At 41.4% G+C, this 14,188-nt stretch overlaps 1 protein-coding gene across 2 annotated transcripts in view; it reads right to left on the bottom strand.

The window, feature by feature from the left end:
* TRPC4 (transient receptor potential cation channel subfamily C member 4) overlaps positions 1-14,188 on the bottom strand; it is a 141,174-nt gene that overhangs the window by 38,635 nt on the left and 88,351 nt on the right. For both annotated transcript variants that reach the window (XM_071552354.1, XM_071552361.1), the window contains exon 4: positions 452-788. In XM_071552354.1, coding sequence (XP_071408455.1) covers positions 452-788 — 337 coding nt within the window. The remainder of the gene's footprint in view (positions 1-451; positions 789-14,188) is intronic.

The following is a 14,188-nucleotide window of genomic DNA, read 5'->3' as shown; positions in this document are numbered from 1 at the left end:
TGAGGAACTAAGGCTAGTAATAACACTTCGGAAATTACATTATGCCTCAGTCCAATACATGAAAAATAGTTATCATGGCAAGGGATCCTTTTTTAAAAGTCAACTAACAAGTTAAGAAAACTGACACAAGAATCAGAACAATTTCTGGCCTGGAGAAAATAGATATTAAAAAGAATAACATGCATGTTTCAGGGTACTATTTAAGCACAGGAAGAAACCTATCTTTTTTTTCTCTCACTGTAATATATCAGATGGTGAAACTGTATTTTTGAACTCTGCTGTTTGTCCATGTTGTCAACTACTCTTGCTAGGTATTGGAGGAAATGGACCATTTGCCTGCATTGGTAGGTCAATAATTCATGACAATTCTACTGTATCCTGCCTCAGGAATGTTTTGCAAAACAACAGGGGTCAAAACACTTCACTGTATTTTCTTTAGTAATACATTTACCCAGGACCCACGGTAATATCATCCACTCGACGATGGTTGGTGGTGGTCCCTGCATGCTCAGGTCTGACCTGTCGATGTGCTGAGAGGCAAGCAACAGCAGGAACAGAAAAGTCAAGTAGGATGCAGTATGGCAGATAAATTTGATAAATGGCTTTCTGATGAATAGCCCTAATGGGCTTTTGGGAGCTATCAGGTAGCACACAGAGAAGACTGGAAAAAGGAGTCCAATCACAACACACGTCAACATCTTTACAGCCCAGTGTCGTCTCCTCCATCCAGGGAACTCATCATACCAGCGGGATGCGAGCAGCTGCTGGCAGTTGGGCTGAGCAACAAACTACAAAGAGAAGAAAAGAACACAGTTAATTTCTTCTTACCTCTGTGAAGTTCTTTGCATGTATGTATGTTAAGTAACTTTAAAAGAAAAAAATCCACAGCCTGTGCAAGCCCACTAATACTGACAATACCAGTAAGACAGGGCTGGGTCAGCCTGCCCTTCCTTCAACACAAAAAGTATTGTACAAAGCCATCAACATTTACTTTTCACAATAAAGCCTGACTTCCCCATCAGTTGAGTCCACAAGGAGCCCAGCAGACTGTAACAAAAATATTTCCATTATTTAACCAGCAGCATTTCTGGAGAATTCACAGAACACAAGGTGGAAGTCAACATGAGAACAAACAGAACTGAAATCTGTAAGCAGTGACACTGAATTCCACAGCCATGAACAAACTCTTCTCAGTATGTTCCCTGCTAATTCTCTAAAATTCAGTCTTACATGCTTCAATACTGACAAAACTCTTACAGATACATTACAAAACATTTGCACAGTATGAACCAAGCACTAGCATTCCCCAGTGTTTCACTAACTCTTGTCAGTATATACTTCTATGCTGTGCAATATTTTATGCTCTGTCTGTTTTCCATGATGGGATTTCATGTTTTTAAAATATGATTCTTAAAATCAAATTTCATCAACCCTCCCCAATCCATATTTAATATTTTTTTCAGATAGCCTTTCAAGGAAGCTTTAAGTATATTTCAAGGTTTTATATTATACTTTGATCACTAGTTCCTATTTCTCTAAGGTTTACTTTTAAAAAGGAGACATAGAGTAGCAGCATGCTAGAGATGACACTAAAGACATAAAACAGAAGCAAAAAGAAAAAAACTCAAAGCAAGCAAAAAAAACAAACAAGAAAAAAAAAAAAAAAGGAAAGGCTAGGGGGGTCAAGATAAGGAGAGAGAGAGACATCACCCACCAGATACCATCACACCCAAAACAGACTCAACGTGGGGAAATTAGTTTATTATACATCAAACCAGAGAAGGATAATCAGAAATAAAAGCAAATCTTAAAAACAGCTTCTTCCCACCCCTCTCTTCTTCCCAGGCTCAGCTTTACTCCTGAGTTCTCTATCTCTACAGTGGTGCAGAGGGATTGGGAATGGGGCTGCAGTCAGTTCATCACACATTGTCTCTGCTGCTCCCTTCTGTTCCGGGGGAGGACTTCTCACACTCTTCCCTTGCTCCATCATGAGGTCCCTCTTGCATGGTACTCCCACATGGGAGACAGTCCTCCATGAATGTCTACAATGTGAGTCCTTCCCTCTGGCTGCAGTTCTTCATGAGCTGCTCCAGTGTGGGCCCCTTTTCACAGGGTGAAGTTCTTCAGGAACAGGCTGCTCTAGCGTGGATTCCCTTTGGGGTCACAAGTCTTGCCAGCAAACTTGCTCCACTATCGGGTCCTCTCTTCACAGTACCACAGGTCCTGCTAGGAGCCTTCTCCAGTGCAGGCTTCCCATGGGGTCACAGACTCTTTGGGCATTCACCTGCTCCAGTGTGGGGCTTCAGGGTCTGCAGGTGGATATCTGCTCCACCATGGACTTCCAAAGTGACAGCCTGCCACAGAATGGTCTTCACTGTCTGCTGGGAAATCTCTCCTATGGTGCCTAGAGCACCTCCTCCTCCTCTTCCTTTTCCACTGACCTTGGTGCAGAGTTCTTTTTCTCAGATATTCTCACTCACTGTTCTCTATCTGAAGTTATTCCTGTGCAGGAGCTTCTTTCTTTCTTTCCCCTTCTTAAATCTTCTATCTCAGAGGTGTTACCACCACCACTGATGGCCTTGGCCCGCAGCAGGTCTGGGAGCCAGCTGGCATGGAACACTGGGGAAGGGGAGAAGCTCTGGCAGCTTCTCAGAGAAGACACTCCTGTAGCTACTCCTGCTACCAAAATCCTGCCAGGCAACCCCAATACACTTACACATACATAAGTGTACGTACATACATTGAATTAATTAAATCATTAATTGAAAACTTAGTGCAGCTATGTAGAATTTTTTTCCCTTATAACTTAATTGTTTATTTACACCAAAATATTTCAGATTTGAACTCTTTCTATATATGTCTGGATCTTGCCAGAATTGTTAATTTGAGCCGAATTCAAACCTGGTGTATGTTAATGAAATGCCAGTGTCTTTAGCAGAGACATATTTGCTTACCAGACACTAGCAATGAAGCTGCCTCTGGCTGTTGCGAAAGACAAGAAAATTAATTCATTCTGTAGGAATCTTAAGAATAGTCTAAAAGAACAGTAACAGAGCGTACTCTTCCATTAGGAAAAATCCATTCTCAAGGTTTCAGTGTGGTTGTTTCAAGGCAAAAATAATACTGCATGCAGTCAGAGCAGATGGCTTCAAAGTTTTGGCCAAGTTTTAACAGAAGTGTCCCTACAAAATTTTTCTAGTCAACTTGCTTGAGTAGGTACAGATTAGTGCTTTGCTTGACTAGTGAAAAAGTGGGACTCATGGACTAATTTCTCAGTAAAATATTTTCCTCTTTTTGTCCCAGAGTGTGCCAGGTCCATGTTTGTTTCCTCATTCTGTTAATATCTTCCCATTACATATCCTCTCACCTAAAAGTAATCAATTCCTAAGCCTTGACTGTGTCCTCTTTCTCAACACCTTTGGGCCACCCTCACAGTGTTGGGGATCCATGTGAAGAAACAGCTTCCAGTGACTAGCAAAGACTGGTGACAGATGTAGGGGACCTACTCCTTGCCAAGCATGGCTAAAAGGGAATTAATTTCCATTGCCATAATATAGAGAAAATTAAGTAAAAAGAGGGGTTTTTCCAGTGTCCACCAAGTACTGGGCTGTCCAGGGGCTGAGCCAGAAATGATGCAGAGGTATCTCATGCCACGAGGAGATGCTTGCTGACTGCACCATCTGGACAGTCCTCCACAATGGAGTGGGCATTGGGTTGCTTAGTTCTAATCTTTAAACAGATTAATATGGAAAACTGTCAGTGTTAATAGAAAAAGAATTTCTGTGCAGGCTTGAAAAATTGTTTCTTGTCTCCTTTATAGTGTTGGGACTGTGTTGCTAAGGTACAATGTATTAAAGACAAAGATTGCATTCTGAGGCAAAGGAAGTTTTTCAATAAATGTAGAAAATTCTCAAATCCCGACACTGAAGAGTCAGGTTTTTTAAATAATAATTTTTTAAAGAAATTAGCTTTCATACTTATCTTCAAAATGACTGTGACAAGACAGTTCTAGCACTGGTTGGATCCTCTGACTATAGGAGAAAATTTACATAGAATATATATTTGCTGCGGCTAGAGTCAGAGGGAACACCATTGGTAATGCACTTTAAATTAGTTACTTGACATAAAATGCATAAGAATCAACTAATGGTATAGTATGGACGAAGCACAGAAAACACTATGTCAGCATTTTTGGACCTGCATGCATAGGGAAGCAGTTTTAGTACCACAGGCAAATGTCCATAACAGAAAACATAATATAGTGCCTCCAGATGATATAATGCATTTCTCAGAGGTCCATATATCCAGTTTCATACTGTTGTGTTCCACATATTGGCAAGGTTAGTTAATGTACTGAAACAACAAAAAATATCTGCCTCTTCACTGTAGCCTTTTCTTTATGGTTTTGAGCTTCATTGGCCATATAAGATATGCTATGGACAACTACAAAGTATTCTGGAAAACTACCCTAAGTCTCTCGCTGACTTCTTTAAAGTTATGCTTTTCTGCTTCATTCATCAAGAAATGGTATAGAAATGCCCAAAATAATTTTCACAAATTTGACTTCTTCCTTCATTTTTGTGGTTGAGATATTGTCATCATATGCTGTGAAATATATTCAGTAGTGATATCTACATTTACTACATTAGGTAAATAATAAAGGAAGTGGAGAGGGGAATTGTTGATGTACCCTGATGGAAGAAAAGTGTACTCAGTGGTGAAGCCTGCACTCTTGTTCTTCAGCTCCACAGAGAAGGGGAGTTTGTTACTGCACACTGCATCTCTCTCTTTGTTCTTGTGGAGGAAGAACATTCCAGAGGAAAGGAATGGAATGTGTTGTGAACACACACCATGTCTTCATGTGTCATAAGTCAGTACTTGCGTGCATACAGGAACTGGGGGCAGGGAAGTGTTCCTGGGACTCACAGTATAAAAGTTGGCTGTATAGGCTGTCTCAGAAACATTACTCATAGGTAAAAAACAGTTACATAGATCAATTACATTTATCTATGATTAATATATTTTTTTACTGATCCCGAATTCTTATTACACTTGAACTTTTGATTTATCCCCTGAAAAGGCATTTTCTACAGAAAAAAAACCCCACATACACCAAAAACCAAACAAATAAAAAAAAAAAAAAGGAAAAAAAAAAGAAAACCAAAAGTTTTCAAGGCAAAATTCCCTGGCCAATTGACATTTCTACTGCAATTATTATAAGTCTGTGGCAAAGAAATGGTAGGACTGGGTGGAAAAAATAGATGCTTCAAGTATAAGACAATTCATAGAATCATAGAATCAATTAGGTTGGAAAAGACTTCCAAGATCATCAAGTCCAACCCTTGGTCCAGCTCCAGGCCATTTACCAGATCATGGCACTCAGTGCCAACGTCTAAAGTCAGTTTAAAAACCTCCAGGGATGGTGAATCCACCACCTCTCTGGGCAAACCATTCCAATGCCTGATTACTCTCTCTGGAAAGAATTTTTTTCTGATATCCAACTTAAATTTCCCCTGGCAGAGCTTGAGCCTGTGCCCCGTTGTCCTATTGCTGACTGCCTGGGAGAAGGGACCAACCCCCACCTGGCTATAACTCCCCTTCAGGTAGTTCTAGACAGTGCTGAGGTCACCTCTAAGCCTCCTCTTCTCCAGGCTAAACAATCCCAGCTCCCTCAGCCTCTCCCCATAGGACTTATGCTCCACTCCCTTCATCAGCCCTGTTGCTCTTCTCTGGACCCGCTCCAGCACCTCAATATCTTTCCTGAACTGAGGGGCCCAGAACTGAACACAATACTCAAGGTGTGGCCTCACCAATGCAGAGTACAAGGGAAGGATCACTTCCCAGGTCCTGCTAGCCGCGCTATTTTTGGTACAGGACAGGATCCCATTGGCCTTCTTGGCCACCTGGGCACACTGTTGGCTCATGTTGAGCTTCCTGTCAATTAGTACTCCAAGGTCCCTTTCTGCCTGGCTGCTCTCCAGCCACTCTGTACCCAGCCTGTAGTACTGCAGGACCCAGCACTTGGCCTTATTGAACTTCATCCCATTGGAATCAGCCCATCTCTCAAGTCTATCCAGATCCCTCTGCAGAGCCCTCCTGCCTTCCAGCAGGTTGACACTCCCTCCCAATTTGGTGTCATCAGCAAATTTGCTGATGATGGACTCAATCCCCTCATCTAAATCATCAATAAAGATGTTAAACAGGACTGGACCCAATACAGACCCCTGGGGAACACCACTGGTGACTGGCCGCCAGCTGGATGCAGCTCCATTCACCAGCACTCTCTGGGCCCGGCTCTCCAGCAAGCTTCTAACCCAGGAGAGGGTACACTTGTCCAGGCCATGGGCTACCAACTTTTCCAGGAGTATATTATGGGAGACAGTGTCAAAGGCCTTGCTGAAGTCCAGATAGACCACATCTACAGCCTTCCCCTCATCCACCAGGTGGGTCACCTGATCATAAAAAGAGATCAGGTTGGTCAGACAGGACCTGCCCCTCCTAAATCCATGCTGGCTGGATCTAATCCCTTGTCTATCCTGAAGGTGCTGTGTGATTGCACTCAGGATGAACTGCTCCATAACCCTGCCAGGTACTGAGGTCAGGCTGACAGGCCTGTAGTTGTCAGGGTGCCTTGCAGCACTTTTGGTGGGTTGGGGTGATATTTGTCAACTTCCAATCATCTGGGACCTCCACAGAGAGCCAGGGCTGTTGGAAGATGATGGAGAGCGGCTTGGCAAGCTCTTCTGCCAGCTCCCTCCCCACCCTGGGATGGATCCCGTCTGGTCCCATAGACTTGTTAGGATCCAGCTGGCTCAGTAAGTCAGTAACTATATCCTCCTGGAATACAGGAGGGCTATTCAGCTCCCTCTCCCTGTCTACCAGCTCCAGAGGCCAGTTGTCTTGAGGGCCACCAGTCTTACTGAGGCAAAGTAGGTGTTAAGTACCTCAATCTCCTCCTCATCTTTTTTAACTATATTTCCCTCCAAGTCCAATAGAGAATGGAGGTTTTCCTTGCCCCTCCTTTTGTTATTAATGTTTACAGAAGGACTTTTTGTTATCCCTAACAGAATTAGCCAACTTAACTTCAAATTGCACTTTTCTTTCCCCAATTTTTTTTCTGCATGACCTAGCTATCTTCATAAATTCTTCATAAGTAGCCAGCTCTTTTTTCCACAGTTTGTAAACTTTCTTTTTATCCCTGATTTCCTTCAGAATCTCTCTATTTAACCAAGCTGGTCATCTTCCCTGCCAGCTGGCCTTTCGGCACACTGGTATAGCCTGTTCCTGTGCACTCAAAATCTCCTGCTTGAAACATGTCCATCCCTCCTGAACCCCCTTGTTTTTAAGGGTTGTTTCCCAGGGTATGCTCTGAATTAGTCTTTTGAACACGCCAAAATCTGCCCTCCAGAAGTCCAGGGTAGAGGTTTTAAAGATGGCTCTCCTTGCATCCCTGAGGATTGAAAATTCTATTTCATGGTCGGTATGCCCCAGGCGGCCTCCAACCACTACATCACCCACCAGTCCCTCTCTGTTTGTAGACAGTAGGTCTAGCAGGGCCTTACCCCTGGTAGGCTCATTTACCAGTTGATGAAGGAAATTATCCTCTATACACTCCAGGAACCTCCTTGACTGCCTCTTCTCTGCAGTATGAAGCTCCCAGCAGATATCTGGCAGGTTAAAGTCACCCACAAGAACAAGGGCTGGAGATTTTAAGACATCTGCCAGCTGCTTGTAGAATAATTCATCTCCTTCATCATCCTAGTTGGATGGTCTGTAACAGGCACCCACAAGGGTGTCAGCCTTGTTGGCCTTCCCCCTGATTCTGGTCCACAGTCACTCAACCTTGTCACTGCTGACCTCAACTTCAACAAAGTCAAGAGACTCTCTAACATATAAAGCCACCCCTCCACCTCTCCTACCCTGCCTGTCCTTTCTGAAGAGTTTGTAGGACCCCATAGCAGCACTCCAGCCATGTGAGTCATCCTACCACATTTCTGTGACAGCAACTATGTCATAGTTTTCCTGCTGCACTATGGCTTCCAGCTCCTCTTGTTTGTTTCCCATACTGCGTGCATTGGTGTACATGCACTTCAGCTGGGCCATTGATTTCATTCTCAACTTGGGCTCTATGCCCTTAGGCCTATCTCTGGAGAGCCCAGTTGCCGTCCCTTCCCCCTTCAAACCTAGTTTAAAGCCCTCCTAACCAACCCTGCCAACTTATGGGCTACAGTTCTTTTGCCCTTCCTAGATAGACGAAGCCCATCTGGTTTGAGGAGACTAGGCGACATGGAGTTTGCCCCATGATCAAAACCCTCAAAATTTTGATGATAGCACCAGTCCCTAAGCAACCTATTTCTAAGCTGGGCTTTCCTATACCTCTCCTCATTTATCTCCTCATTCATCCCGTCTAGCACAGGAACCGAGGCAATTACTACCTGTGCTCCTGTTCAATGAAGTGCTCTAGCCAGCGCCCTAAAATCTTTTTTAATTACCCTGGTACTTCTTTCATTGATGTCATCACTTTCAACCTGGACAATCAACAGTGGGTAATCGTTTGGGGTTGAATTAGTTTAGGAAGTCTCTTAGTAATATCCCTCACCTGGCCCCAGGAAGGCAGCAAACTTCCCTGTGGGATGAGTCTGGCCAACATAAAGGACCCTCAGTCCCTCAGTCACCGATTACAACAAAACCCTTCTCTTTTTCCTCCCATCTGTAGTTGTAATCCGTCTGGTAGACTGGGGGTAACCATGTAGATCTTCCTCCTGACTGTCTTCCATCACACTTTCTGAGTCCAGGGTCATATACCTGTTTTTTAAGGGCAACCCGGTAAGTGAAAGGGGTCGAGAGGGGGTGGTTTTGCCTCTACAACCAGGCACCTGTTTTCATTCGTCCCCATCCATATGATCAGTTCTATCTGCCCAGTGGCAGGAGGGGCTGGGCTTCACCACCTCCTGCTGGGCTTCCTTACGAGTTGAAAGGGTGTGACTCCACCAGTCAATTTCCCTTTCACTCTCCTTTGTGCTTCTGAGCCTATCCACCTCTTCCTTTAGCTCTGCCACCAGACACAGCAAATTGTTCACCTGCTCACATCGCATGCAGATGCTTCTCATACTGTCCTCCAGTAGCAATTCCAGGCTCAAACAGTCTATGCAGCCAGAGGCCTGAGCAGCTGCATCCTTTTCAGAGGATTCTGTCTGTGTTGACACACCTCTACTGGTAACAGGAGCAACAGCTTTAATTTTTTTTGGGAGGCATGACTGCCTTGAGTTGTGGGGAAAGGAGGAAAAAAAAAAAGCACACATAACACCTAGGCTTGCCTGCTCGCCCTACCATGCCACACCCTCACTGACATGCCATGCCTGTGTTCACCGTGCTTCAGGTCACTCATGCTCCCCAGAGAGGTTTTTAAAGCCTTCTCAACCTCCTGCTAAAGAGCAAGCCACACCTCTGAGTCACCTGTTAACAGTTGGAGGAGCAGCAGCCAAACCCTAGCAGGAAATTCCTGTATAAATGGATGGCATCTCATTTAAGGTGATCAGATATTAAAGCTAAGTCTTCTGCTGAACAGGAAGCTATTTTTTTAATATATTTTGTATAAGTATTTTGTGACTAGCAGAAGTAGAAATACCCTGTGGCAATAATTGACCAGTTCTGCATTGCTATGCAAAAATATTTTTACTGTAGTATAATTGTTTTTTCCTTAATTGGAGAAACAACATTCTGAGGTATTCTCTTACTATTCTTATCTTTTGTACTGTTGGTCTTATGTTACTTGACTTTGACAATGTCTCCACATAATTAGCAATCAGCAAGTTTATATTTTTACATTACAATGGTTTCCAATAGCTTCCAGCAATTTGTAATCACACAAGGGATTTTGCTGTAATGATTATTCCTGGTTTCGCATCTTTAGCTCGTTCATAGAGTCTGCCCATCTGAAAATGTTCTGGTATTCATTCTCTTAGTTGTCATGCTGGGAATTGGCTCTTCCCTGAGACTGGTAAAAATCAGAAATTATTCACAGTGCCAGCAAAAATAATTTGGTATAAATAATAGCTTAGCCTGATTGTAGTGATACCCAAGCATATACATAACACAGAATTTCATTTTTACTGTTGATTAAATCTGATCTTTAGTTTTGCTATAATACACATTCAAGTCAGTGGAAATGATGAAGAAATAATACAACTAATACTATTAACTAAGGTATTTATAGAAATAATACTTTCATAAATAATTTATCATCAGAATAAATCCAGTTAGGTCTTTACTGTACCATAATGTTACCTTTAAGTACTTATTTCATTGCATTAGGAAATATGGAAAAATATAAAAAAAAGTCTACTTGGAATGTGTGCTCATTTATACACTTACAAAGCAATGTAACAAAATTTGAGGTCCAAATTAAATTCCCATTGTGACATTGCTAGGTGGCTTAGTATATATTACATAAAAAAGGAACTAGTTTTTCATATAGAAATGAAAGCTGGTAAAGAAAAGTTGTTTCCTTTCTGATTTAAGTACAAGTGAGTTAGGCTGTATAAAATACTATCTCTGATAGCATTCGCTAATGTATGAATGTTAAAGATCTTTTTGGGGGGAGGAAGCCGGTGAAAATGTTTATCCATAAGCTTTCTTATTGATACTTTTTAAAAGTCATGGCCAGATACTGTGTTGTACTGCCATTACAGTCACACTGGTAGGAAAGTTTAGCTCAGAGATCTGCTGCTTTTTCACACACAGATCCCAATGATTGAGCTCCAGTTCAACAAGAATTAAGCTCAATTGTATTTATTTCTCTAGAAAATCTTACTTTTCATATTTTACATATATTCACAGACATTTAATGGAAACCCAAGCTCTTCTATTTAGTTTGACTCCAAATTTACATGTCAAAATTCTCCTGGTTGGGAAAAGTATATTTGGTTGGCACTAAAGACAGATTGAAGTCCCAGTCTCGTTAAGTAGACTACTAAATTTGGTAGATTGTTTCTCCCTATAGAGACACCACTGCATGTTCTTTTCTACACCTTCCTCCAAAGGCTGTCTTTGTGGATTTCAGCACTTACTCTGTGAGGACTGCTTCATTAAGACAAATAATGTTTAACTGCAATTTAAATGCTTCAATGTTATTGACTGGATCAGCACTACATTTTCCTTTCTAAATACTAGCAACTGTGTACTGGACTCCTTTGGGTACAGTTATACTGTCTGTTTTCTTCCTCAGGCCAGAAGCCCTGATTCCTGTGCCAATTACTATGAATCTTTGCATGTCCATCCCATCTAAATCTTGTGCCAACTGGAGCAGATCATCATTATAAATATGATTCTTGCTGTATGAAAACAACTGGTCAGCTTTTTCTCAGCTCTGTCTGCAGCTTTGTCATTAAGGGAATAAGTGAAGTCACTTGCTGTTGTGGTTTAGCACCAGCTAGCAACTAAGTGCCATGCAGCTGCTCACTCACCACCCCATCTCTCACAGGGGGATTGGGAGCAGAACTGGAAAAAGGTAAAAAATGTGGCTTGAAATACGAACAGTTTCATAACTGAATTAAAGTAAAATATAGCAAAACCAACAACAACAACGGTGAAGAAGAGAGAGGAACACACACAAGAGAAACAAGTGATGCATAATACAGTTGCTCGCCCCCTGCTGACTAATGCCCAGCCCAGCCCCAAGCACCAGTTGGTCCCTCCCAGTCACCTTCTGCCAGTTTATATATTGGTAATGACATTCTGTGGCATGGAATATCCCTTTGGCCAGTTTAGGTCAGCTGTCCTGGCCATATTCCCTCTCAGGCTTTTGTTCACCTGCTCACTGCAGAGCATGAGATGCTGAAAAATTCTTGAGTTAGGTTAGCACTACTTAGCAACAACCAAAACATCACTGTTTTATCAACATTATTCTCATACCAAATCCAAAACACAGCACTGTACCAGCTACTAAGAACATTAACTCTATTCTAGCTTTAAACAGGACACTTGGGATCAGTGCACCAGAGGACACCAGTTTGTATATCATCAGGGCAACCTGTGTCAGATCAGGTCCCTATAACAAAACATTTTCACAGCACAGATACCTTCATCATAAAATCCAGAGTTTACATCGCTTTCTCCAAGAATGGAATACAATGCCAGGGGGGTTTATTATAATTATTCTATTGTTTGACTTCAAATATGAGGAGGAAGGAAACAAAAGGAAAAACATAAAAGTGAAGACTGAAATGCTTTGCAAAAGAAGATTAATTAATGTACAAGCAATGACATTGCAGGTTTTAACATTTTAAATTTCCCATTTGTCACATCAACACAAGCAGAAACACTCACTTTGATTTATTACTCCTCAGTAAAATGAATCAGCACAGAGAAAACTATTAAATATCTATTAAATAAGTCAAGACTTATCTATAATTGCAGTGATTCTGATTAATTGCTTAGAAAAGGCAACGACAACTGAAACTAGAATGCAGGAACCAGTATGCATGAATAGCATTGCTAGACTTGCAGTGGTAAAGAAAAGTGAATCAGTTGTTGGGCTTTGGGATGAAGGTGCAAAATAGATTCAAACTTCAAAACTGTGATGCTGGTATAATGCTTCTAGTTGCCATTCTGGGCAAGTGTTCCAATCACCACAATTCAAAACATTTTTGTAGGGAAAACAATTGCAGAATCAATGTAACTATCCGCAGAGAGAATACAGTATGAACTTGTGTTATATGGGATCCCTGGTTTTGCACACCTATTTGGTGTATTTCCATGCGTAGCAAACAAAAAATAAGACTGATATTTATACGCAAAATCCTATCCTGCTCTTGGGACAGAATAACCCTGTGCAACAGTACAGGCTCTTTCACAGTTTAGGGAGTAGCTTTGCAGAAATGACCTGGGAACACCAATAGGCAAAACAACAAAATGACTGGGCACTTACTTGATTAGGTCTCTATCATTTCAATCCTATTATTCCCCAAGCACTCTTCAAATACCTCTGACACCAAGTTTACTGTCTGCACTACTAGTTTCTACAAAATACACTAACTCATAAGAGAATAAAAATAGGGGCAGATCATTCTTCTGGTATTCATTATAACAGTGAATAAATTAAGACTACAAACACATTTTCTTAATAATCTCAAAATTCAAGTTCCTTTCAGGAGACCAAAATCAATATATATATTCTAAGCAACTTCATATATCAACATAGGGGTTATAAAAAATAAAAAATACACCTCTAGACTGGTGAGTGATTAGCATGTGTCTTAAAGCTCCTTTCCAGCCTAGATGATTCTATGTTTCTTATATCCAAGATGATTCTGTGTCCTGTATTGCTAAGCATTAGCTGGTCAGCCAGAAGGAATTAGGATTTAAGTTAGTTACACTCCCACCATATAACAGAATCACTGAATTCCCTCACATCCATACCATACTACTTTGTCTACTTTTTGCCAGAAGGAAAAGTTACAAATTAATAAACCAACCTTTCAACATTCATGAGGGAGCTGCAAATATGCTGAAAGCAACTAAAGCACAGAACACAGTGTGAGTTTAATTGGAGCAAAATTAACTGAGAAAAGCTTTGAGTGAGGGATGGGTAGGAAAGCAAGTGGAACAGCTAGATTCTTCTTATGGGTATTGTTTTCTCCTCTAAGAATTTCTATTGGCATCACCAGAGACCATCCTGATCCTCATTTCTGCAGTTTGTTTCAGACACCAAAACAAGACAGAGAGACATTCTTACCTCCCTTTTCCTTTATTCATTATCTTTTCAGATTTGAGCAGGTTATTGAGCTATTGGAAGAAACCTGACTACCAAATTTTTAATACTTTCTTTTCTCTATTTTCAGGCTCTTTGCTGCTGGGAACAGAAACGTTGGACCAGTGATATTTTGTCACACTGTTTAATCTTTTCTATAAAAACAACTGCAATCATTTCCACTGGCATCAGGCAAATACAGATTTCACTCTGTTAGCTCAGCTTTATGAAGTGCCATCCTGCATCCTCATATGAAAAATGGATATAAGCATAACTTCTTGACTCTATGCTTATGCTGTTCTAGTCAAGGGATGAGAGCCAACAACAGAATCATGTTGAACTCCAAGGTTTCCCAGTTTCTTTGAAGTGACTTTTTATGATGTGAAGCTTGTGTAGAGTTGAAGATACTAAAATCAGTGGAAATTCAATTCCTGGAAA

The sequence above is a fragment of the Pithys albifrons genome, chromosome 1, assembly GCF_047495875.1.
Source record: "Pithys albifrons albifrons isolate INPA30051 chromosome 1, PitAlb_v1, whole genome shotgun sequence".
Taxonomy (NCBI): Eukaryota; Metazoa; Chordata; class Aves; order Passeriformes; family Thamnophilidae; genus Pithys; species Pithys albifrons.
The sequence above is the reverse complement of the archived record's forward strand: the minus strand, read 5'-3'. Positions and strand labels throughout refer to the sequence as shown.